The following is a 26671-nucleotide window of genomic DNA, read 5'->3' on the forward strand; positions in this document are numbered from 1 at the left end:
AAAACGTTGGTTTAATGGGCAGCATTTGACCTGAGGATTGTTCAGATGGAGTCCAGCAGCTTTGAGGCTGCCCCATGAAGGAAGATGCAGAAATCATATTGCTAGCACAAAGGTTATTTGGTCTTTGAGAAACAAGGAGAACAAAAGGCCCAAGATTTCACTAAACGAAGGCTCAGAGCAGGTCCAGTACTCCTTCCCCACTCCGCATCCTATGCCATTCTTCTTTTTCAGGAACACAAAAGCCACCTGAGCCTCTTTGGCTAAGCATCAAAGCAAGAGGAGGAAATACGAAGCGAACATTGGCACACCCAACAGCCCCAGGCTCTACGAATGGCCCACTGGCGACTGTCCATTCGCTTCCCTCCAGAACAGCATGTAAAAAAATAGGTGTCTTTTGCAACCAGTCCCTTACAGCAGAAATATCTTTGCTTTCATCCAATAGAGAGAATTGTGCACCGGAAACAAGCTGGGGACAATAGGTGGCTTTTGTGATGGTAGTTGATAGGGTTATTCTGGGTGTTATTCTGGGTGGGGTCGGGGGGAGAGATATGAGAAAGGGGGAAAAGGACAATTTGACTTTTAATCTCTTCATAAATGGCTGAGGAGTTCAACAGAAGCGGAAAAAAAGGACGGTGACCTCACTCTCTGTACAACTTAAAACATGTACGTGCATTCTGCAACTTGGTGTTGGCCTAATCATGATTTGTTGCCCCAGCATGAATTATTTAAATGTTTCTTATACTTAACTATTTTTGCTCAGAATTACACCCCAGACAGATGCAAATGGTGGTAAAGAACCCTAAGAGGAAATGGAAAATACTCAACCATGTACAGACGGAAGTGCCGTCGTCCAGGAAAAGCAGTAGAGAGAGGCTACCTCAGTGCAGGGCTGGTTGCTCTGTGGGCCACCTGAAGAAATTTCAAGTCAACTCCAGACCTGCAGGGCTCCTGAGGAAATCGATGCACCCATAACTGCTGGCCACTCAAAGCTGTGCAGCGATGGATGACCACGGGAGAGGAAGCTGCAAGAGGCGCTGTCTGCAGCTCAGTGACAAAACGCTTGCTTTGCATACAGCACGTGCCAAGGCCAGTCCTCGGCAGCTCCATCTAAAAGGATCAGATAACGCATGTTGGGAAAGCCTCCCCGTTTGCTCCAGAGACCCTGGTACTGCCCATTGACCGGAGGAGAAGGATCACTAACAGAGTCTGAGGGTTTAAGCAAATGCCCTTCCTGTTGCCACGGGACTTGTGCCTTTATATGACCTCTCAGCTGAGGACTGTGGAGCTAGCAACATGATTTTAAAAGACGTCTCTCTGGGCAGCACTCGCTGTTGCCTGCACTGAGTCTAGCCCAACCATTGTTCCTGACTTCTGATGCCCTCGGGCACATACAAACCCACGGAGAATGCCTCGCTTGGTTTCCTGACTGTTTCAGAACAAAACTCCCTGCCTGGCATCTCTGCTTCACCCCTTCAAATCTGAGCTTTCACACAATGAAAATAGAAGTCATGCACCCCATGTATGAGCTGCCTCTTTGCCACTATAAGCAACTCTTCTTCCCTGAAAGTGGATGGGGTGAGTCCAAGCCTTCTGTTTCCCAGGACCTTCAGAATTTCAAGCAAATTATGTCCCTGAATTCTGCCTTGTTTTCCTAACCCTAAGACTACTACAAGAATGCTATGTAGACCAACCAGTTCTTCCTTATCTGTCCTGGGTGAGCAGAACTTCAACCAGAGATTATTTTTTCCCACGAGTCCAGAAGGCTCAGGGCAAGTCTGTTGCAAAATGCAGGAGGGGCACCCCAGTGTATGAACCAGCCCAACCCCTTGATGCCTGGAGGCTGAAGGTGCCAGTGGTAATTGGACCATCCACTCTTGCAAGTCAACCTCCGATGTGGAGGAGCCATGCTGCTTAGAAGGTGGTCAGATGTGGAGAAGACGGGTCGGATCACAGCACTTCATATCATGGCCATGCGATTATAAGGCTCGGTTAGGTATAAAATATCCCTGCAAGTAAAAAATTTGCTCTGTGACAAGCAGATGGTGGGGCCCAGGACTTTAATTCCTGAAAAGCTCCTTTTTATATTTATGGGATGTTTTACATTCTCCCCACACCTATAAAAATATATATATCAGCTTCTTCCAGTGCATCTCAATTTCACCCTATCACTTCAGCATTGCTAAGCATTGGTCAGCTGGTCCATCTTGATGGGGCTTTGGGAGTAATCCAGGTCCAAGTGTCCAGGATTCAAAAATAGAGGACTCCAGTGGGGCCAGCAGAACCAAGGAAGGCAACCAAGCAATGGGATTTTAAGCAAGTTGCCTATTTCGAACTGGGTTCAAGAAGGCAACCAGCTACAGAAGAGCAGAGTGACCTATCTCACTTGGGTGGAAAGGGACACCAAACTTTTGAGAAAAAGCAGCAGCAGCAGTAGCAGTAGCAGCAGCAGCAGCAGCAGCGAAGATTTCCCTTTGCAAGGCCTCCATCAATGGACCTCATTTTCTGCGGACAGGCTGGCCAAAGCATCTTCAGCCAACCACGAAAGATGGCAATCACTCTCTTTGCTCATGCAAAAGGGTTCTTTAAAAGCGAGCACCAGCAGGATGAGTCTTCATAAACACACCACCCACTGGGTGGAAATAGTTACTGGCCAAGAAGAAGCCAATTTGCACCTCCTAAGGCAGATCAGCTCCTCCACCCAGTGCTCCGACTATTGCCCATCATCTGGGATAATAGGTCTTTGGGACGCCAGTGAGGTTCCTGAGCTTCAGAGCCATGTCCACCGTTTTGATGTAGCCATTGATCATTTTCTTCATCTCTGGAGTGTAAGGGTCATACTCCAGTTTCCTCAGCCCCGATCGCTTGAAATTTCCATCCTTCTGTCCCTCGACACACAACAAGCGGTCCTCGTGAACTGCGATGCCCAGGAGGCTGACCATCCTCTTGAGCTGGACAAAGAGGTCTTGCTTGAGGTCCTCAAAATGCACCACCAAGACCTTCTTGCCATATTTCAACCAGTCGAGGGTGTGCGTCACCCACCACGGAGCATAATTCTTGACGAACTCCGGCCATTCTGGGTGAAGGAAGAAAAGATTTTATTGGCTAAACCCTCCCTGTGATCTTCAGTGTCTTAGCAAGCAACGGGCAACCCTTCCCATTCTGGATCCATTCAGTTCTGCTTCAGTTCACTTCTACTTTTATTTTAGGACACATCCTCCTAGTCATGTTCAACCTATGCTTGCCACGTCCTCCAAATACAATGCATATTAGAGCATGCTTTGCCCTAACATTTTCATGACTCTTTTCTGTATTTCTGTATTTCAGGTTACTCCAGCAAGGTATTCCTGGTGCTACCACATCCAGTTCCAGAGACGGGGCTAACATAATAACTGTCTTTGCAAGGAGAAAAAGGTTGTTTCACCCATTATCACGCACACGTCAGAAACCTTAGGTATATAAAAGGTTCTGCACAAACGTCTTTTGTTGATAATGCCATTTGCACACCTCTCTGATGGTTGTCCAATCCTGAGGTTTGTTAAACCTGCTCCCTTGCTTTCAAAAAAGAATAAAATCCTTTTCGTCATCCTGGAAGTTTCTTGCTAATTGTTCCTCACATTAAATCCGGTGATAAAATGGATCATGAACTATAATTAATTGGCCAGGATTCTCTTTGGGACCGTAACAGGTCAGTGCCTCCATCATACAGAAAGGATTCTGACACCCACCCCTTTGTCGTCTCACCTTCCTTGAGGAAGGGCCACACTTGATCGCTGCCCCACCCTCCCGGCTCTGATTAATTGTCTGAACTTTTATCCCTCCCCCCCAAGACCAAAGTTTTAAATAGCCTCTTTGTTTCATTAAACAGAAACAGGACAGCTCACCTTGTATAATCCTATCTCATAAAACTTGGCTGTGGAACCTTTCCTGAGGCCATCTTAAAATTAATGCCATGGAACAAAACACAGATTTTTTTTTTAAAAAGATCATGTCTCTTCCCCAGCAGTTCTTTCAGTTCTACACAACTGACTAATAATAACTAGTAACTGTGTAGGTAGAAAGCTCGAGGTCTGTCACACCCAGCCCAAGAACAATGGTGAGACAGACCCGTTGAGTTCAGTTTCTTTATCTGCTTACACACTATAGACCAGTGTTCCTCAACCTTGGCAGCTTGAAGATGTGTGGACTTCAACTCCCAGAATTCCCCAGCCAGCATGGCTGGCTGGGGAATTCTGGGAGTTGAAGTCCACACATCTTCAAGCTGCCAAGGTTGAGGAACACTGCTATAGACAGAATCTTGCCAGACTAAATCTATACTACTGCAACTAGTAGACACATCCTGGGAGTTTCTAGGGAGTGGCTACCCTGAACCTCTTATGTTTCCCATGCTCCACCTCTGGACCATGTTGTCTTTTGTCTCCTTTCCCTTCCTGGAATGCACCCCCTCCTTCCTGATAGCCTTGCTCTCTGCTGCAATCCCCCACCAGGTGAGAGGGAAACATCCTGAGACCCAACTGGTCCATGGCCGTCCCAAAGCATGGATACCCACCACCCTCTCCTCTGAGACACGACCCTCACTCGGAATGCACAGGTGGGAAGCAGCAGCATAAGCCATATAGATGTAGGGTGAGGCTCATCATGGACAGTTGTGGCTTTTCTAAACTCTGCGAGAAACCTAGCTTATCCAGAAGCTCTGTCCGTGGATCTCCCCCTTGGAGCCCTGAAGTTCAAGGAACATTGTGGTGCTGCAGAAGACCCCACGCTGGAAGACCACCCCAGCTGGGCAGATGGCCGGACCTACCCTTCCCCTTCCAGTGGGCGTGAGAAGCAAAGCCAATGTGACCCCCGTACTTCCGGTTGAATTCTGCCATGAGTGCTTTGTAGGGGTTGCGAACCAGTAGGATGGCGGAGTCAAACGCCTCAATTTCCTTTTGCCCACTCTCATGAGTTTTGATGCAGATCGTCCGCCCGCTGCGCCAGTGATCCCGTTCGCCTTTGAACCCTTTTGGCGGGGGTGGGAGAGGGAGGAAAAGAAAGAGCAAAGCATGAGCAACACGTGTGAGAAAAGAAAGGGAGAATGAAAGAAACACTCTGCCACTCTTTAGCAGGTCTCATCATTCAGGAAAGGCAAGGCAGGGGAGGGGGCAGAGCTAAAAACAGCCCAGGGAGAATTACCTAAAGCAAGGAGCGCCTTCGCACTGACCAGAATAATTTAAAATAGCAATTCGTTGGGAGGAAATCCTAAAATGAGAAGAGCCCTGCCCATATGGCTAAAGCTCTCCCTCTTCCACAGCCCCTTGGCCCACCCTGCTTGACTTTCCAGCAGACGGTTCCTGGATTTCTTAAGTCAGCCTTCCTTGTCAAGGGCCCAGATCCTTTTGAGGGATTTCCCAGAGAAAGCTAGTTCATGGGTACGATTCAGCTCAGAGATGAAGTTCCATGAGGTTTTCACTGGCCTGCCACGTGCGTTAGAAATAGAATAAATCTCGGCCTGAAAATCTGACATGGCTTTCTCTGCAAGGGTGATTAAATGTGGCCCCTACAAAACAGCTGCCTTTCCTCTGAGAATACCAGGAGGTTACATTAGGTCCAACACGGCCCAAAGATTATTTTCCCTCTTCAACATCCTGTGCATGCTAGCTTCAGGCCTTCACTCTGCCTTCCCCTTCGCTAGCCAGCTGCTAAGAGAGGCAACTGATGCTTTACAGTCAGGGAGACCAGCGCAGCGTCTTCCCTGGCGGTATTTTAAGTCTCAGCACATGCCTTCTTTCCCTGGTGAGATTATCAGAGGCTGACTGCTGTAATGGAGCTTTCTTTGGGATGCCAAGCCACGCTGGAAAATTTACTGGGCTCTCTCTAAGAAGCGGGTGCTTATTAACAGATCTGTCTTTTTTCTCCCACGGATCTTTTAAAACTGTAATGAGATAGAACTTCCAAGGTTTGGTCTCCAGGCAACCACAAATTCCAGAAAAGGGTCTGAAGCTGGCTTGACAATTTGAAAGAAACAGAGGGAGAGAGAAAGAGAGATGATAATCAGAAGTGATGGCCGGAGGAGGCAACCTCCCCAAATCGTCTGGGCTGTGCGGAGTCTGAGACAAACAACATGGTCAAAGCTCTGGGCTTACGGCTATGGCCCTGACCTGTCTGGAGTTCTTCCTGCCAGGGCCAGATGCTGGCAGGCCAGCCTAGAGAAGTTCCACCAGGTAGTTGGGGCAAAGACAGAAGACCAGGAGCTGGGCAGAACAAGGGACCCACTAACATTATTCAGGCAGAAGAACCTCCATTCACTGCCTGGACTCTCTGGGGCACATGCGGGATGGTCTTGCAGGATGGGAGCTCTGATGTAGAGAGTGGCAATTCATAGCTGAATGAGACTGTCTGCCGAGTGCTCCTCCAACGGCTCCAGATAAATTCAACCCCCGCCCTGATCCACCCTTCCACACCCGTTTCAACTCCCAAGAAAGCCGTGCCATCACCTTTATTATAAAGAGAGCCATCAAAATAATAACTCCCAGTATAAAAACCCGTGGCCAGTTCAATGAGATGCCGGGCCCACGTGTTGCCTGCTCCAGGAAAGCTGGCAAGGGCGACCAACTGTTTGGCCCAAGCCGTTAGAAATCTCCTATCCATACATCGGTTATCTGTGAAACAGAGAACAAGAAAGAGTTCCTGAAGTCATGAAGGAGGTGTTTCTGAAGGCAACTTCTAAAAAAACTTAAAGAAACTCCATTTCTGAAGGCGCTCTTGAAGGCATGGCGAAAGGAGAAGGAATTTCTACCCCCTTTGCTCACCCTGGACTCATTCTGGTGGCCTGGGGGACTCTTGATTGCCCCAGACTGACTGGTAGTGCTCCAGAGCAGAAGGTTTCAAAGTTCTTGGCTATCTCATTGGGCTTCCAGAGCAGACACTCGGCTTATGAAATTGTTTTATATGGAAGCTGATCCTTGGATTGTCAACTGGATTGGACAACCCTCCAGGGTTTGTGTCTGAAGCCTTTTCCAGCTCTTGAGTGGCGGTGTACACCTTCCTTATCTGAGCTCTCAGGGGAGAGAAAGAGAGATGTTCTCTCACATCATGCCCTTCTACTAGAGGGTCTGTGACTCCCCCACCCCAGAGCAGGGACCATTCCTGTGGTTGTACAAATTAGTGACCACAGAGGCAGTTTATTCAGGTGGGCCTCAAGTGGTGGTGGAGGCCGTGTACCCAGGACTCCAGGCCATCTTGGAGACCACAGTGATGGAACAGGGAACCCTCTGGGTGCCCGGGAGGTGCTCTGGCACTGAACACCCACAGCCCCCCTGCCCTCCTGCCCAGCACCCTCCCCTGCCCCCAATACCTTGCACTTGGGTCTGGTATACGATGAAATAGTCTGAGGTGCCACAGCTCTCAAACTCCTCCCCGTTGCATTTCTGGGCACAAAGGTGCTCGCCTTCCCGTTCGTGCAAGGAGAAGAGGGTGGTAGGGAAGCCGCAGTGGCAGAAGGTGCCAGCCAGAGCTGCGAGAGGGTATTCCTGGGAGGTAGGGAGGAAGAAAAGAGTTCTCGGCTAGCTGTGTGGGGACATGCTTTGGGAGCAGAGCTGAAGTGAGGTCAGCCCCTGCCTGCCAGATTGTGGGGGTTGGTCCAGAGGTCCTGGCACTCTTATGCAGACCATGGGAAGGGAGAAAAGATGCTCAGGACTTCCGAATCTGCCTTTTTTGCCCTGCATGGCTCCCCCTTCCACATGCAGAGCCCCTCACCCAGACCCTGCTTTCTCCAGGCCTCCCTGGCCTCCGCTAGGCAGGAGACGTTGCCACCCCCAAAGGGTCAAGGAGCGCTGGCTGGGGAGGATCCGCAGCGGTTGGGGGATAAGGAAGTTGTGGTCCAGCCCAGGGGGCTTTGGAGCATGGAGGAAAGCTAGATCTTTGTGCAAGGCTTCTGGGGACGGGGCAAGGCCCTTCGGCTCACCTTTCCTGTGCACAGGTCAACGCATCGGTCCACAGACATGTTTTTCATGGGCCTGCTTGCCAGCAACGCCAAGGAGACGTTCTCTGGCCGGCGGAAGCACCCGCGGAATATGGCACTGCCGTCTGAGGAGAGAAGCAGAGGGAGGCTTGTTCGCTGGGAATGGCTGGGACTTACAGACCAGGGATGGGTTAGGTCAGCAAGGAGACTGCCATTTTTTTGCATTGATATCCCGCCTTTATTCTGCATACAACTCAAGGCAGCGTACAAGGAGGCAGCATCCCTCCTGTTTTTCCCACGGCAACAACCCTGCGAGGTGGGTTGGGCTGAGACTGACTGGCCCCGGCCGGCTTTAGACCTCCCCGTCTCTCTGTTTCCAGTCCAGCACCTTCAACGCCACCCCAGACTGGCTCCCATTTTTTCTTTCTCCTATTAACTATTAACAAGATGAAAATCAATTCCATTCCGGTGTTTGGTCCAATTGCTCTAATGTATCCTAGCACCATCAATCCCGAAGCCAAGGGGGAAACCTCATGGCTGTCATTTTGAAAAATCCAGCCTGTCATAAATATCTACATGCTTTTTCACCAACTGCTGCGGCTACTGTTTGTGGGTCTAATGCCAAACCTCAGCCCCATTTATTAATCTCTCTGTGACCACACATGTTCTCGCTGTCTCTGGTTCCTTCTCTCCAAAGAAGACATTCGGGGCTCTGTATGGAACTGGCACGCATCAGAAGAAAAGCCAGGTTTTTTAAAAAGCTCTCGGGTTATTTTTCTTCCCCTGCATTTGAAAGTCTTTCTTTTTATCTCAGTTTTCTTCCCATTGCTTTAACAGGGACTTCCATAAAACTTTTTAAAGTTTTGTAGGAAAAAAACCCACCATTTTCCCCCGGGGCAGAACTGGTGACCGATCACAGGGGGAGCTTCAGGAGGTAGGGGTCAAAAAAGTCAAGATGGAGGCTGCAACCATGCGATGGAGGCCCCCCCTTTTTTTACCTGCATTGTGACTGAAATGAGAAGAGGTGGGGCTTTAATCACAGCGTCGCAGCTGTCATTTGACTTTTTTGACTCCCCCTGCAGACATAGGTCCCTGTGAGACTGGGTTTGCCCTCTTCCTAGATATCCTTCCGCCCCAGCTCCCCTCCCCATCAACTGACCCACTCCGTGGAAAGAAGGCTGTGTGGCAAGGCCCTCGGGGAAGGAGACCCTACTCACACCTCCTGGTGGACTCCTGCGCCAGCTCCAAGCGGTAGATGGACAGCCGGTTGACTCCTCCGCAAATGCTGCTCTTCTCTCCCTTGCACTCCATGTTGCACTCGCTGTCGCTGGCGTTCACGGCCAGGATCTTGTGTCCACAGTAGCATTCTGCCCCGAACTCCAGCCCCGCGTAGAGGTAGCCCCTGCCACACAGCGAAGGCGCCACGAATGGGGGAGTCACCCCGAGGCAGAGGGTGGACTTCCCTGCCCTGGCAGCCCCCGTGCACAGCAGCGGGAGTCCTGACGGCCGTGCCATCATCACCCGCTAGCCGGGCTAGCTGAACCCTAACCAGACTTGGGCTTAAGTTGAAGAACTCTGAGCAAGGATTCGATTTAGATTCATGGCAGGAGCCATGGACAAAACCAGGATGGCTTTCTGGGCACTCGTCCCACCTACTTTCAGCTTTAACTCGGTTTTATTGTTTGCCCCCACAACCGTTAGCTTTATGAGGAATAAATTCAACAAGTAGAGAAAATAAATTGATGTTGGATCAATACCCTTCCTCTTGAGTCACCCAGTGGGGGAAACGCAATTTGGTGCCTTTGCCAAACGTTACTCCTGGTAACAAGATTTACTCAATGCAGGTAGAAAAATGCATCGTTTCCCAAGAGGAAGGATCCCCATCATTCTATAGATTGTAGACAGCCGCGTTACTTAAGGTCTGGCTGGATTATGTTATGTACGGGGGAGGGCGGGGGAGTGATATATGTGTTTTGCCACTGAAGCAATAACTAAGGTGGAGAACTCCGGCAGGTAGTAGGGACATGAGGAAGTGCTGCTCCAGAGCAGAACTACAGAGCAACGACGTATTTGTGGGCCACGAAATTGGAGGAGAAGGGACTTCATTGGTGTTCTCTAGAGAAGGGGACATTCTGGAATGCTCCCCTTGGTCTGTAGGACTCAGCATTTCTTTTTTCCTCCCTCCCCGAATTGCCCCCAACCCCTCTAATTACCCCTCTAATTCCAAAAAAGGTCTCCCAAATACCCCCCGTTAAGCATGATTTGGCTCCAATCCTTTTGCATCATGGGCATGTCTGCTGCCCCCCCCTCGCTTGCCCCCTCCCCAACCATTAAAGGCGACATAATCCAGCAGGCATCAGAAGATCTCCCTTCCAATCTTTATAAAAGGGGTTGGCAGTTCAGGGGAGGTGGCCCGATCAGCGCCTGCCTTCCTGGGAGCTCTCCCTGGTCCTGAAGCATCGGACAGGGTCCAACCTCGGTAGGCCCTGTGCAAGAACTTGGACCGGCTGGGGAACATAGGGGGTCTCACCCTGTGCCCACCAAGGGTCCCTTACAGGGTTCCTTCTGTTCTCAACGAGGCTACTCATTTGCCAGTCAACCACCCCATCGCCTTTATTTCTGTAAAACGGAAAGGGTTGGGGCTTCCATCTAATGCTTCTGCCACAAACTTATTTTCGGTGGATCCCCCCAGCTGCAAACCTCAGGAGGTATCACTCCGGCTTCTCAGGGTCTGCCTCATGCGGAGGGTCATTTCCCTTGCAAATGAGGTCTTGGCTTCTCCTCAAGTGAGAAAAATGGGATCTTTCAAAACTATTGGGCAAAACAGTCCCTGCGAGAACCTTAAACTGCCAACCCCAGCAGGAGAGAAACACTCGATGCCTTGGCGTTAATGAAGTCCTGGTGTCGTTTGCCACCCTACCGTTCAGCGCAGTTGTCCTGGCAACGGAACAATGTCATTTTTTTGTAGTCAAAGAAGGACACTCCACGGAGGGCTCTCTGGTGGGTGTTGTCTACATAACAGCCGATGTATTTTGCTGGCAAAATGAGAAGAAATGTTAACATCCACCATTTTTATCTTCAGGAGAGATACAGGCACACTCCAGACCTTGGCCCACGGGGTCACGGGGAAGGGCGGGCTAAATGGGTCATACAGAGTGACCATCCTCAGCACCAACCTGGCCTGGGGAGAGTTGACTTGCTATTTTTCAGATATCTGCATTTCCTTAAAAAAAAAAAATGCTTGTGAGACTGGTGGGGAAGGAGCCTCTGATGTCACGTGCAACCTGCCCGTGGGTTGGCAGACATCTTCAAAAAGCAAGAGGAGACGTGGCACACAATCCTTCCGAATTGCCAACTTTTTTTTTCCCCCTTTGGCATCTCCCCTGTTTTTCCTGAGAGCTTCACTCCCTAGCGCCCAAAGACCTTTCACCGCTCTCCTCCACCTGCATGGAGAAGAGACGGCAGACCGCGCGCGGGCAGAGAGGCCCTTCCCCAGGGCTTTGGCATTCTTGGGGGGGGGCGGCCTGGGGCCCAAGCCACAGGAAGGCTGAGCAGGTCTTCTGCGGCTGCAGTGCGCTCACTGGGCGGGCGGCAGTGAATGAGAAGCCAGACGCCACAATCAGCAAATATCTCCGATGGAGCAGCAGGGAAGCCCCCCACCACCGCCACATTCCTCACGGTCCCTGTATGGAGTTTGCTGTCTTGCCACCCAGAGCTCTTCCTCGGCTCCCCCCCCCCCCCGTCTCTCCTCTCAGCGTAAAACTCCCATCCAGAAAGCTGACGGAGGTGGCGTAGAGTAGCAGGCTCTTGACTGCAGCCCAGCCTCCCTCGCCCCCCTTGCTCCCCCCGCCCGAAATCTGCACTCTCTGTCCAGGGAACCATCCGTCAGAGTGACAGACTGGCTTCGCTAGTGCCAAGATGTGGATTCAGAGCACGCTCCCCTGCATACCAATGGTCCTTTTGATTTACAGCATCAGGCTTGGTGCAAGAAAACCTGTTGGGTGTTTCTCTTCCTTGCACAGCAGGGGAAAAAGGGACCAACCCTGCAATTGTCCCTCTGCCTTCGGTTTGCCCCAGAAAGCCACTCAGCTGGGGGAAGAGTCGGGTCAGCCCCAGAGCCTTCAGCTCGGCCCTTTCCAAAGGCAGCCCTGAATCTGAAATGAGACGGACGCTGAATGCTTGTCCAGTGATCCATCCAGGCTGGGCCAATGTGCTGAACTACCCTTCCCATCGCCCCCAGCCAGCATGGTCATTGCACAGCTGGCTGATGATTCACGTTCGTTTTCCTCCTTGACTTTTCAGTGTGCTAGTAAGGTAAATTCTGGGGGGGGGGGGGAATGGCCCTTTATTAAAAAATGCAACGTCCAGCGATCCTGGGAGCTTAGTGGCAGAACAGTGACACCTGAGGGGAGGCGAGCCTGAAATTTCCTATCTTTTTGCTTTAGCTTTCAGGAGGAACTAAGGTTATTTAAATTGCTCTGACCCCCACACACCCCAAATCCTGTCCCTGAACTGGGGTGCAACGGAGGAAGTTTGGAGGGGAGGAAAAAGGGCTGGGGAATCGATTGGAAAGTCCTTTCAGTTCAAGACTGCTGGGGGTCTTCCTGGGGAAAATCCGCAAACACCCCCTCCTCACCCTGGGATTTTCAGGCTGCCCTAGACCCCCTTGCCCCCATCCAGGTGGGGCTCCCTTGCCAAGAAAAGGAGCGGCAGGGCTGGGGGGAGCGGGGCAAATGGGGGCCGCATCTGTCCTTGCACCCCCCTGGAGCAGCAGCAAAGGGAGGGGAGGGCCGTGCCCGTGACAGATGCCCCGTTTGCTCCCGTGATTTCCTCGGCTGGTCTCCACCGCTGACAGCCAGAACGGAGAGCCATCCGGCTCGAGGTTAATTGCTGCGGATGCTCTGCCTACGGCTGGGCCTGCCAAGGAAGGCTGCCTGTCGGTGGCAACCAGATCTCCCTTGCCATCTGGTACAAATTCTCGGAGTGTCAATTCAAATTAAACTAACGAGCGTGGCTGAGCGTGTTTCAAGAACGAGCCCACCGCCTCCCTGCACCTCTCAGAACCACCTAGCCGAGGCCAAAACCACCAGGAACAGGAAATTCGGGGGCTTCCTTTGGGGTAACGCCAAGGCAAAACGTGGCTTTGGATCAGGACGCAGCTCTGCGGGACGAACGGCCAGCCCAGACCGAGTTCCTGCAGTCCATGGGCTGGCTGAAAATTCCCACTCGCGTGCAGTAAGTTCCCCGGCTATGAAGTCGTGGAATGGGTGTCCCAACACAGCTGGATGACAGCAGCTGGGGGAAGCCTGCTGGAGGCAATATGGGATAGAGGAGCCACAGGTGGAGAAGATCCCAAGCATCTTCCGGTTTTGGAGACGTTGAGCACCCAGCAAACTGCCCTGAACTCACCAGCCAAAGATGCCACCCGGCAGGCAAAGTGAAGGGGAAGCTGCGATTACAGCCGGGCTTGTGGACCTGGAAAACATCCACACTGGGCCAGTTCAGCCACAAAGCCACCTTTCTAACTTCAGAATCTCTAGCTTTCTTCCTGTGCCTTTTGGAGAGGAAGAAATGCTTTGTCTCAGCCTGGATTTTCCCTTATTTACTACATCTCTGGATGGGGGCAATACAGTGATTTACTCTTCCCCACCCAGTGTCTAACATGAAACTGTCTTGGCAAAGCCATACGAAGTGTTTTGTTTGGGGGTTTTTCCCCCCTGGAAATGAAGGTGTGTTCTTTGAAGTATATTAAAAAAAGAGAGAGAAAGATTAATCATTTAGAAGGGTTACTTCCACTTGCTGGCTGCAATCTTAGGAGACTCTTGTGGGAATAGATGAGGTATTGAGACAATGAAAATGTCCAAGTGTTGTTCCCATCTTTAAAAAACAGGTCGAGAGGGGCAGTCTGAAATCTACAAATCATACTGATTTCAATAGCAGGTAAAATTCAGGAAGAGATGATTAAGCAGCCATTTGATGGGCAGCATCAAATTCCTTTATTCTTGGCAGCAGCAGATTATCAAAAATAAGGGATGACTAGCTTACCTTTTTTCCCCCTAGTAAAATCACCCAGCTGATAGATAAGGGGGACATCACGAACTTAGTATAACTTGATTTCAAAAATCTGACATGGCTGCTAATGAAACCTTGTAGTCAAGAGGTTAGAAGGTTTCAACTCTTAGGTGGACTGGTAACAGGTTGAGCAGCCCTAGGGGAACTTCTGGAGCAAATTGAGAGACTTTTGGCATGGGTGGCAAATAGATAAATTCTGCAAGCTTATCACCTACAGGGTCCACTATTTCGATACATGTTGGGTAGCAAGGTAAAGGGAATGCAGATTAAAATCACAAATGACACAAAGCTTGGGAGGCCAGTCAGCCAGATTCAAAAAAATCTTGGGAGGTTGAAACACTGGGCACAAACTGCCCCAGGATGGAAATTGGAGAAATAAATAGAACAAAGTGCAAACATTAAAAGATGCAAGGAAAGAATGAGTAAGATTTGGCTTGGAGCAATACAAACCCAAAATGAGCCAACAGTGTGATGTGGCAGCTAAAAAGATGAATGCAATCTTAAATTGTCTGCCCTGAAACTAGATAATTTTTGGCCCAGCCCTTCAAATGAAGGCAGCCATAACTTCAGAAGAGCTGGGATAAAAGTAAGATTCTAATTCCCATTCCCCACATGCTGTTTTGCTTCCCCAAAGCAACATTACCTCTGTCTTCCTCTTTCTCGTGGACGTTCCTCCCCTTGAGCACTCGACTCCACGTCTCCCCGTAATCCCCACGGCTTCTTCCTGCTGCGTCCTTGGGAGGGCTCTTGAACCAAGCCCCGTACCTTCGGGCAAACACCAGAGACTCTGGCATTGCTTTAAATTCCCTGCCCGTCTGCAGCGTCCCCAAATATTGGGGTTCTGTCCCTTCCGCAGCATCGTTGCTGGTTCGAGAGGCAGGCCCCGGGACTCTCGTCTCCCCGTTGAAGCCCGCATGGAGGAACACCAAGCTCCCAGCGGTCAGGTAGAGAGCAATGAAGGTGAAGAAACGGATGGGTTTCCGCCGAAAATATCTTTGGAATTTTAGCAAGAGCTTGGCCATGCCAGTTTCATTACGAACCTTCACCGAGTCCAGATCGAGAATTGAGGAAAGGGGCAGATCCCCACTTGGGAAATGCACTTCTGAGCAGAGGAGAGGGATCGGGGCTGCAGTCTGAGGGGCCACGGATAAGGTTGGCGCCTCAATGCCGTTTTCTCAGCACATCGCCCCAGCTTGGGCACTCCTCCTTTCCAGGCATCGATTCCACCGCCCCATGAGCTTCCAACAGGGAAGGCGTCCGATTTGCTCTAAGAAAAGGTGGGATTCTTGGCGCTTGTGACTCCTCCTTGGTCTTCTCCTGCTAAGGCCTTGCTGCCCCAAGAGCTTCCAGTGATGGAGACAGCATTGGCAACCTGCTTAGAAAGGTGTTCAAAAGTCGATCGGAGGCCGCTACTTTTAGCCTGATGGGTCCAACCGGCCTTGAAAGGAAAGGACGTTCAGCAAGAAAGCGGAGATGCATCCGAGGACTTTTGAGGTAGACGATCATGTCCAGGAACACAGCTGAATGAACTGCCGTTCATTGCCACCGTATGGAAGAAAAGTTAACCTAGAAATCAACGAAAAAGAAAATATTGAGACAGAAAGACCTGGGCTAGGAACTAAAGGAGCCACCCATCATGATTTGAAGCCACTCTTGCCTCTGGAGGTCAGGAAGTGGGCACTTTGCTATGGTTTCCATTCTCTTTCCCAGTTTTTGGGAGAGTTACATGATCTAGGAGCGATTCCAAATCCGAGCAGGCGTTTCATGGAAGTCTCCATCACGGGGGCAGGAGGACTCAGGCCGAGGGCTGCAAAGAAAGGGGCGAACCCATAAAACCTTTCAGAGTGATGAAAGGAAACATTACCTTCCCTCAGATTAGCTTTATGACATCATTACATGGACACCTGTGATTGGCTACTGGGGCCAATTGCAAGAGTTTCTCTTGGTCTGGGGGGGAACCCAGCCTCTCTAAAGCAGTGTTTCTCAACCTTAATGACTTTCAGATGGGTGGACTTCAACTCCCAGAAACCCCCAGCCAGCATGGCTGGCTGGGGGTTTCTGGGAGTTGAAGTCCACCCATCTGAAAGTCGTTAAGGTTGAGAAACACTGCTAAGGTGGAGGCTGTAAGAAGTCCATCAGAGTGGCAAAATCCCATAACTGGGATAAAATCTTGGATATTGCTAGTTTTATTTGTTCTTAGAGATATTCAGAGGCTGTGGCTGCATTCCAGGCGCAACTTTTGCTCACAGAATGGAGTTCAATTCTCCCTTGCAAGGGGGGGAAAAGAAAACTATGACAAAAATCCAAAAATAATGAAGAAGAAAACAAATGGAGAACACTGAATGCCATTAGTTTAATGGACTCTAATGTTCCTACCATCTGTCTTGAGATGATTAAGTAAAAAATATCACTGGTGCAGACGGCGTGGAGTATAAATAAATGTTTTAATTCTGCTCCCTCGTATAATTATTCAAACACGTCTTTGTCTCTGAAGTGTGAAGTTTATTGCAATCAACAGAGGAGGCCTTCTGTGGTTCCAGGGAAGAGAGCGGCTTGAAAGAAAGATTGAAGCTTATGGATGAGTTTTTATCTACACCCTGGAGCCTTTGGGGGACATTGGCTCTGCTTTGCAAATCTTAGTACTCCCAGCTGGAAAAAAATTGCTGGTTGGGCCTTTTGAAATCACTGTTTGAACCCCTCCAGAGGGTGCCAAGCTGTGAAGGCGGGTCTACAGGAAGTCCCCCACAAGCAAGACGGAAAGTTGAACACCTTGTTATCACCTCATTCACTGGCAAGATCAAGGAGTTCTCTCCACAATCCAACTCCTCTGAATAATGCTAAGGTAAGGAAGGGTATTCCCCAAGTATCTGGCCCCTACTTGGATGGGGTGAGGGAGAGGAAGGCCACCAACATTGATTCTGGCAATGCTCCTGGATCTCCAATAGATGTGGGACAGGCAGGAATGTCTCGCAGGCCTTGTGAAAGCAGAGGAGGAAACAGGACCGTTGCAATAGAAACACCTCAGCCCAAGGAGGAGGGGAGCCTGAGAGAGAGACTCAGAGCAAATCCACCTTAATTACGCTTGGTATAAGTTGATCTGAAGAACTGCTTTGACAGGCTTTCAAGATTCCCTTACCTCGCCCTACGAGCAATAAAGATCTTTCCAAAAGACAAGTGATCCTTGTTTCTTGAGATTGCCTCCTTGAAGAGCTTGACGCAGCTGCTCAACAGGTACAGCAGCCCTTGTTACTGCGTTGGTTGGAATTGTTCTGAACCTTGATTGTTGCATTCATAGCGTTTACTGCTGTTTTTAACCTGGTTTTGTTCCTTTCTGCAGTGCCTCAAGCGGTCCATGAGTGGAAATGTGATTTAGAAATACATCAGACGAATAAATAGCTTTCTCTGCCTGCAACGCCACTGTAGAAGACAGAAGCACCAACAGGAAGACAGTGGAAGCGCTGAATTCCTGCTCATCGGGAGACCCCGCCACCTCCTCTCCATCCTCTGCAGGCCAACGTTCAGCGTTACTGAACGCACAGCACCAAGCCCTTCCGGAACCCTGCACAGGATCACCGTTTCCCCTTCTTTCAGCCTAGCAAGGAGCAAAAGGGAGCCAAACACTCTTTGCCTCCAGGCAACCAGCAGAAGCAATAATGTTGTCGATGCAAATAGAGGCTCTTCCCATGCAGGAAGGAGAGAGAGAGAATTCTAGGTTCAATTCAGAGAATACAAGGCCACAAGGCCTTGGAGACCACAAGACACTTGAGAAATTCTCAGGCAGCACCTTAAGTCAGGACTGGAAGCCGTCCTACCCCACCCTCAGTCCCAGGCAGATGCTGTAGGGGTTAAGTCCAGACCAGGCTGCCCCCCCCCCCGCCCAGACCTGCTTCTGAAAGAAGGCCAACGCAAGCCAGGCCCAGGCCACCAGATGCCAGCAGTTGGGGCAGACGGGTGAAGTTTATTGCTGGAAGAAAAGTGAAATATTCCTCTTGCCCGCTGTTGTTCTTGCTTCGGAAATAAAAAATGTGCTAGTCTTATCATTATAGCACAGCCAACATTTATGCCAACCTCTAAACTTGGATGTGGCCTCTTAATAGCAGGGAGGAAAGAGAAAAAAATCCAAGATATGGCACTGGGTTGGCTTTCTGGAAGTCCACGGGACGTTAATTGAGCTGATGTAAGTGTTCCACTGGTGAAGTGTGAGTTCTTGAAATCAAATGTTTGGGTCACTGGAAGATGATGGAGTTCAGCTGGGGTGGAACAAAGCTGTACCCATTCTGGATGTAAGCACAGAGTCGAGATCTAACATAGTTCGGTTCATACGTTGCATCACGGCTTGTCTTGGTCCTGGTCCACTGAACAAGCCATACACAGCCTGCTTCACACCATACAATCAGTGAAAACCAGGTGAACTGAACTGGTGCTTAGTATGATCCACAAATCTCGTCTCCCCCAAGACAAAGCAACTCCAACAGACGGGGCACCTCTTCATTTTCTGATAACTTGCCCTCAGATCAAGCTCAGGTTTTTATGTTTTTCTCCAGAAGGTGGGAAGATCTCAATGCAGCACAACATAGTCAGGGAACTCTGTCTACATACAATAAAAATACACCCTGGCCTACCTACAAGACTCCTGACTTTCAGCCAATTCTGAAAGAAATGTGAGTGAAAAGATGCAGCGACGCCCTGCTGCAAAGGGCATGGGGGAGAAGGCTACACTTGGCCTCTTCACCCGCAGCCTTCAGTGCCCGAATAAACGCTTCCAAAGCGTGCTTTCGAAAAGCGATCCTGCTGGAGAACAAATGCACGTCCCTTTCACAATGCCATCTACCTCGGCAGACTTCAAAGGGTCAGTTTTGTGAAATTACAATAAGCTGACAAGGAAGCACAAGGGACGCTAAATTATTCAGCTCTCTCAATTGCTCTGTTACCAGCGTGCAACCAACTTGCATTCTCTTTGGGGCCGTTGCTTTTTCGCAAAGGGCGCACAAGCGCTACCGAGCATCTTCTCCTCCTCCGTCGAAAGAGCAGGTTCTTCATGCAAGAGAAAGAAAAGAGGGGAACACAGTCGAACCAAGACAATGTCTCTATTGTAGCTACGGTTTCCAACCCAGGAGGAGGAGGAGGAGGAGGGGCTGAAAGGGAGCTGCGCGGATGGAGAGCCACCCGCAGATTGCCAAAAGCCGATGCCCCCCATCAGCTGAGGGAGGGCATTCATTCGCTTCCCCCTTCCTCTGGCCCAGCCCTGCCGCCTTGCATTCCTGCACATTCAGATGGTTCAAACATAGACAGAAGGCGCTTTTCTCTTGGAAAGAAAGCTGAACTTTTCAGAGGGGCTGAGCAGCCTCCAGAGAAGAATCTGCAGAGTTTGGGGAAAATGATGAGTTCAGGAAAGGCATGGAAGTTGAGGCCAGTCAAGAAAAGACAAATCCAGAGGGCTCAGCTCAGAATTGAGCTATCGACCCACCATGTTTGCTCCTCCTCGGAACTGGAAAAATGCCCCAAAACATTGTTAACTATTCCCCTTGTTTAATATGGTTTCCCCATATCTAACTTTCCCTCAAAACATATATTCAATGTGAATATATTAAGGTTGGATTGCAATGGGAAATCCAAAATCTGGTGAGAAGTGAAGTTCTAGCCAGAATTGCTGGCTGGGACCGGAGATCAGGTCATTCCATGAGGGGGTTGGCCAAGATCACATTTCTCAGGGGCCCAAGGGGTTGGTTTGTTCTCCCAAAGACCAGGAGGCCTCGTCGTCGTCCTCCAGATGAAAAGGCTACAGGCCAAAAGGCCACTCTGAGCTGAGCTGCAGAACAAGGAGGCAGGGCAGAAGGTTGCAAGTCAAAGATGGTTGTGCCTCCTCCATCTTCTGCCTTGCTCCCCCTGGGCTTTGTCCTGGCTGGTTCGTCCAAAGACAGGAATTCTTCCTTAAAACCCAACATTGAAATGGGCAGAATGGGGACACGTAGTGAAGAAGCGAAACAGGCATGGCCAAGGTTTGGAAAACAAGCAAAGAGGGGGCCAGGACCTTTGAGAACACAGTGAGACAGGCTAGCCCACCCCTGGGGAGACAGGAAGTCTATTCTGGACTTTCTTTGGGAGGCTCCTGTCTCACCTGGTAATAAGAGCCCCCAGACAGCTTAAGGAAGCGGCATTCTTGCCCTTGCAAGGTGATCTCCCCTGCAGAACAGAACAGCCAACGAAAGGGAAAGGGAACGTTGCCTCGGGGCCAAGGCCCTGGCTGAGTGGCCAGCTGAGCTTTGACTCACTGACTGAACAAGGAGCGTGCTCACGCGTTCCACTTCACGCAAGGCAGGCAGAGTCCGAAGGCTGCTCCACCCAGCCCAGAAGATGGTGGCCTTGCCCGACGCTCCCAGGACCCAAGAAGCAACAGGAAGGGGGGTGAATGACTTTCATTATGCAATCAGGATTCATTCTCATTAGGCAACCATGGATTTTGCATTTTGAGTACACTTTAATCCTACACAACACCCTTCCACAACCTGGTGCCCTCCAGATTACTGGAACCAAGTCCCATGATCCCAGTCATTTGAGAGGGCACAGCCTCAGTCTCTCAAGAGAACTGAGCACTTGAAGGGCGTCACGCCCTGTTTAAACGGAGGGCTGCCATGCCATGCCATGCCATGCCATGGCATGCCATGCCAACTTAACCCTTCAGGATTTCCTGAGCCAGCTGATCCCTCCCATGAGCACTTGGATCTCAGCTATGGCTAGACTTGGGTTTCTCTCAAGGGGGGGCTCCTGAATGATGCAGGACGGGCCCCTGTGGAGTGGGGAGTTGCTTTGTTAAACAACAGGCACATTGTTGCTTCCCACATTAGCATTGCTCAGTAATCAACGCTGGGGACACTGGGGTTGGGAGAAGCCACACCCCCAATCCAAGAAAGGGAGCGGTGAGTTTGGGGTATCTGCCTGCCCTCTTTTCCCTCCCCCCAAATAAATAAACAGCAAAGCGGCCCCTTCACGCAGGGAGGGTTTGCTGTTGTTTTCAGGAGAAGAAGTGCAAGAACCTATTAGAGAAACTCAACTGTTGAGTACTTGGAGGGTCTTTCCATGAGATTGGTGGACCACGCTGGCTGCCCGCTCCTGTGTAAAGCAGCTGCGTCTTTCCATGGGTTTACTGAGGTGTCCTGCAGAGCCAGCCTGATGCACCCCCTTATTCCTGATGACGACCACACGGCTTTTCATCAGCTGGGATGATGAAGGAGCCCTCTGAGAAACCCAAGTGGGATCCCTCTTCTCGGAAAGTCCTCTCCATTGGGGGCCCTCCAGATGTGTTGAACTATCACTCCCACCAATTTGGTACAACCAGGCACATCTTCAGATGAGGTCAAAGAAGTCAAAATGGCAGTCACAAACACAGGATCCATATCCACCCCGTTTTACATGCGCCATGTATCCAACACGCCTAAAAAGAGGATGGGGCTTTGCTCACATGGCTGAGGTTGCCACCTTGACCTTTTGGACACCCCACCCCGCCCCACTGCCCCCTGGGGACTAAATCTGAGCAGGGTCAGATCTGATGAGAGGGATTTGACGGGATGGAAATTGACTTTTAACACTACCCTGCCCACCCCCCGGGCAACCGTGACAGCCTCGCTCCCACTGGAAATTTCACAACGCATTTGAATGAAAAGGAAGTTGGCCAAAACAAACAAACAAACAAACAAACAAACAAATAAACGAGGATGAAAGCGAGCCGCTCTCCCCGCCACCAGGCGCGCAAAGAGATGATCAGAACGCTGCCAACCTTCAATATGTTTGCGGCCGAAAAAAGCACAGGCATCAAGTATTAATCATGCCTCTAATTAATTGCGATTTGCCTTGATGCAAGTTTAATGCATCTGCGTTGTTACAGATTGTCATGTTGTTGTTTTTAAGGGAACAAATCAAGGTGGCTGCATTTTCATTTTTTTCCCAAGCGCCATCCCCGAAGGCACAGCTGTTTTTCAACAGGCACCACGGGAGTTTTGAAAAATGCGAGCCAAGACTGGAAAGGAGCTGGCTGGGTGAGGGTTCGCCCCTCTGGGGCCACGGCAGCCGGGGGGGGGGGCGGACCGCAGGAATGATCCGTCGGTCCTTCGGAGGCTCTCGCCAGGCTGGGCCTGTTTCTCATTTCCCTCCTGTTGGTTGTGGCTGCTCAGTTAAGAAAGCCATAACGGGGCCTTGTCGTCCTTTTTTTTTTAAGGTTCTTTTAAATATAAAGCAGGAAAAAAGAAAATGCAAAACAAATATTAGCATGTAATATTGTTTGGCATCCTTTACTTAAAGCTGGAGGAAATACGGTGTAAAGGAATGACAGTTTTGAGAATTTGGGTACCGTGGAGAGGAAAAAAGCAAGAAAATGGTTCCACCAAGTCCTCTGTTGACAAAAAGATGGGAGTTGTTATTCTGAGCAACTGCGTCTGACAAAAAAGAACCACAAAAAAAAGACACCCAAAGACACACTACGCACTGTGCCCAACCACATTCAACAAGGCCCCATAAGGAACCCACGCATTGTTTGGGGTGGACTCTGATCTATGAAATGCCCCTTCTCCAAATAAGTTTAAATGCTGGACTCACACAGCACACAGGCCTCGGAACCGCATTGGCACAACACGCTAACCTTGGTTTGAGGTGCTACAAGAATCCAAGCCTTTCTGTGCAAACTCAGAAGATGGGCTTGTTCAATAACCAGGTTAGAGAGTTGCCCGAACACGACTATCAAGCATTTCTCTCTGCAGCTGCAGACTTGTCTACCCTAGCTGAGTCCAACGGTCAGAGAAGAGCTGAAAGATTTGGATCGGGGAAAGAGAGACACCGAAATATGTGTGCGGTAAGGGCAGACAAGAGAAGCCAATTAAAATTATGAACATATGTTGGAAGAACTAGAAAGAGACATTTGTTCTCTCTTTTCTAATTTGGGAGCGTGGCGTCAGCCAGTTTTTCTTGGTGGCACTTTCAGGGCAGACAAAAGGAAGGCGTTGGTCACACAACATAGTCATCCCGTACAGAATTTGTCCCCAAGACTGGTGGGGACAGCTCTGGCTTCTGGTGGGAAGACGCCATGCAGGCTTTTCAGCGACGGTCCTCCATCTCCAGCTGGGCTTCAAAACACCTTCTCCAGGTGACCTCCATAAGTCCATCCTCCCCGGATCAGGCAGACAAACCGTCTGACATGGAGAATGCCCCTTCTATGTCCCACCCTGGCTCTTTTCTTAAAGGGCAGAGCATGCTCTTCTGTGACCAAGATGGAAACAGAGTCAAGTTTCCAGCCAGGTGGTTCTAACTGAAGCCCAGCCCACCCCACCCCACCCCACCCCAGGTTCTCCTACTATACCGAGTCCAAATATGTCCTGAAGCTCCCAGCACCACTAAGCTGGGACTCCTTGTCCACTGATCCACCTCCCTCCACCCCAACAGAGATCTCTGCCTTTTCAGAAGCAGCTGCAGGGCCCAAAATGCAGGCAGTTATGCCTTAGGTGGGCCTGACTGTTGCAGGCTGCTTGGGAGTTGTAGGCGGTTTGGATGGCCCTCATAGACTGTCCCAAGACGCCTTCTCCTGCTGCACTGCAGTCATCCTTGGAGAGCCCCAACTGCCTTTCCTTTCCCTCTCCCACCACAACCTTCAAACCGCGTTTGTGATTCCAGCAGTTCCTGGTGGAGGCAGAAGCGCTTTGCAAAAGGATGAGTGAACAAATGGATGGGGAGAGGGAGGGGGGTTTAAAAAATCCCTGGGTGCTGCGTGCAATGGATGCACTTTAAAAAATTAACTGGCTGCTGGTGTGGGGGTGGGAAGGAGTGAGGGGGGACCAAACCTCCAAGCCCTTGATCCCATTTGCTAGTTACTGATACAATAAAATCTTCCTCTCCCAGCTGGAAATTGACACGTGGTCTCCATAGATTATTCACTAAATAATTGAAAGTTAGAACATGTCTAGTTAATCCCAAAGTCACCAGCTGCTCTTTTGCCACTGGTGAGGGCCTCTTGGGGCCTTTCCAGAAGCTCACCTAGACATGCTGTTCTTTGCTGGGCTCCATCCGACACGCAGTTCTGGAATTCAGGACTTTACAGTATTTCACGTGCGAATGAAGTCACAGCAATTGTTTCTCTTGTTCCACATTGTACCACTTTCCACCCACGTGACAGTCACATAATCAGCTGACTCAACCGGTTAATGAAGACTCAAGCCAGATGTGGACGTGGCTACTATAACCCACCCATCAGTCAGCCCAGCTCAGGCTTGCTGGGTCTCAGCCCATTTGGGTAAGCACTTCGGTCCAGCTCCACCTTTTAACGGGATCCTGTGTGCAGAATCTTATTTGGAAAAGAAGGTCTGTCACCCACTGACAGAAAGATGGCAAAACCCAACCACAGAAACTGGAATGCCCAAGAAGGAAATTATGGGTCTATTTCTCCCGAATCTGCATCATTTCCAAAGTTATCACCAGCTATTCATACCCAAATGTCTTTCCTGTGTGGAAGGCCTCCACATTCTCTGCTTGTCTAATATCGCAGCCAAGGATCTTCAGAAGAGCTTCTTCTCCCCGCATTCACACTTCCTAGCACAGCTATCCAGATGTAACACACTACAACCCTTTATGTTGTCTGGTGGTTGGAGTTGGAGGAGCTCAATGGACTGGAAGAGTGCCTGGCACTCTTGGCCTCCAGGGATGGTTTAGCTTGGGCAAGTAGAGAGTCTGCTTGTAGTTGTGACTCCAGGTTGGAGTCTGGGCCCAGGAGAATGTCTATGTCGCATTCAGGCTCCAATGCAAGTGTGGCTGAACTTGCACTGGTCAACTTTTCACCACTTTACACTGAGGAGAGGAGAGGAGACACTGTTTGCTCTTCTCATTTGGTGTCCACAGGGTTCCACCATCCAGCTAAGTCCCTCTCAGCATGAAACTTTTAAAAAATCTCTTTTGAAACAATGAGCATGAAACTGAGCAAACTCAGGGAGGCAGTGAAGGACAGGAAGGCCTGGCGCGATGTGGTTCATGGGGTCACGAAGAGTCGGACACGACTTAACGACTAAACAACAACTTTTGAAACAAATTCAAGTGTTTCCTTTGGCCTTTTAATCATTTCCAAAAGTTGGTTTCCCATTCTTTTGGAAGCATTTTCTCTCTTTTTCAAACTATCTAGCTTTCGCACACAGACAGGCAACATTTGTCACTATTCTTTTTCTCTGTGCTAATTGGCCTTGAATACCCATGACCTGAATGCCACCATGGTTACTTCTGCTACCACAGCTTAGCCTCTCTGCTCCTTCGTTAAACATGCCTTGAAAATGCGGGCTGAACCCTCTCCACCTTCGATCATTGGTTTCCCCCCCAACCCCAGCTCTGAGTCCAAGGGGATGGTGAAAGGCCATTAACAGGTAATTAATCCAAGATTTCAGGAGATAACAGCCCAATAAACAAGCTTTAGGCAAGTTGCCCTATGTTGTTTGAGTTGTGAAAGGCTCTCTTATTTCTCACATCCCCAGAAGATTAAGGTCTCATTTTCCTCCTCACAAAAACAAAAAACTATCTTCTCCCTTGCAATTCCAGCAGGAAGCTGAATTAGTCCTGACCAAAAGCATTAACTGCCCATGTTTTCCCCAAATCTCCCCTTCCTCTCTGCTAAAGAAGACCCCTGGGTTTTAAAAGGCTTTGCAAAAAGAGTGAAAGAACATCTCATCGACCTGGAGAAAGTGGCCCTTGCAACTTTTCCATTTGGAGATCGAAGACCCTGAAGCCAGAGAGAGGCACTGGCTGTTTTGCCCAATGGCCCGTAAAGAAAGGACTGCAAGCCCACATCTCTGGCTAGCAGCAAAAGGGAAGGGGGGAGAAAAATGGGACAAGGTCCCAGTCCCCCTTGTGAGAGCCAGAGCAGAACTTCACCCAAACGGCCCTTGGCCTCCCAAGGAACTCCTTTGCAGGGCATCTGCTCTCTCGGAGGAACCGAGAGATCGAAGGGTGCGGGGAGGTGGTCTGAGCGAGGATGCCCCGTCCCTTCTTACCTGGGAGCAGTCACCCTTCTGAGGTTGTCTGAGGTCAAATCACTGCCTTCTCCTCAACTTGGGAGCTTCTGCAGGGCACCTCCTGGCTCCCTTGGGGATTAGTGTGGAAAAGCAAAATCCCTGAGGGATGCCTTGGGGTGCAAATCCAGTTTGTGTCACCCCAGCTTTGCCTGGGCACTCAGAGGAGGAGGAGAGCCCTGGGGAGGCAGAGGGAGTCTTCCCAGGAGCTGGCTGGCGGCAGGCAGATGGAGTGGTCCTCCCTTCAGATCCTGCAACTCTGAGGAGGAGCACTGTGGGGTGGATGGCAGAGCTGAAACCACCAGTCATTGCAGACTCCCTTCGTTTATGGGAGTCACATGCTGGCTTTGTGTGGTTTCTGACCACCGGAGAAGAAAGGTATTGATCATCAAGGACTCACCAAGCTGCGGAGGACAGTCCTGTCATTGATTGTGGCTCCAAACTGCTGCAAAGCTGTTTTCTGGGCTCCCTCACTTAATGCCTTTTTCTAGCAGGCTCTTCCTGCCTCCCTCCCTACCTCTGCTGTAGCTCCAGCTGAGCTCTGCTCTATTCACAAGCCTTTAGCACTGCCTCCTGCTTAACTCCTTCGCTGCCAACTTTGCCCCCTTTTGCAAGGAGCTGCCAGCTGATA

General features: G+C 50.2%; 1 protein-coding gene across 2 annotated transcripts; it reads right to left on the reverse strand.

Moving 5' to 3' along the window:
- On the reverse strand, nucleotides 1-26557 carry WSCD2 (WSC domain sialate O sulfotransferase 2). Of its 2 annotated transcripts, none has more exons than XM_007433519.4 (9): nucleotides 26441-26557; nucleotides 14655-15577; nucleotides 10860-10974; nucleotides 9157-9341; nucleotides 7943-8064; nucleotides 7334-7508; nucleotides 6474-6638; nucleotides 4799-4999; nucleotides 1-3073 (listed from the first exon to the last, which is right to left on the reverse strand). In XM_007433519.4, the coding sequence occupies exons 2-9, from the start codon at nucleotides 15031-15033 to the stop codon at nucleotides 2721-2723; spliced, it is 1695 nt and encodes a 564-aa protein (XP_007433581.1). In that variant the 5' UTR covers nucleotides 15034-15577; nucleotides 26441-26557; the 3' UTR covers nucleotides 1-2720. The 2 variants fall into 2 exon arrangements, with proteins under 2 accessions (XP_007433581.1, XP_087991236.1); XM_088135110.1 differs by lacking the exon at nucleotides 26441-26557 and adding an exon at nucleotides 17148-17199.
- Between the last annotated feature and the right edge of the window lie 114 nt (nucleotides 26558-26671).

The sequence above is a fragment of the Python bivittatus genome, unplaced genomic scaffold, assembly GCF_059951505.1.
Source record: "Python bivittatus isolate LINGU-HERP-01145 unplaced genomic scaffold, Pbiv_v1 ctg000100_np1212, whole genome shotgun sequence".
NCBI classification, from domain to species: domain Eukaryota; kingdom Metazoa; phylum Chordata; class Lepidosauria; order Squamata; family Pythonidae; genus Python; species Python bivittatus.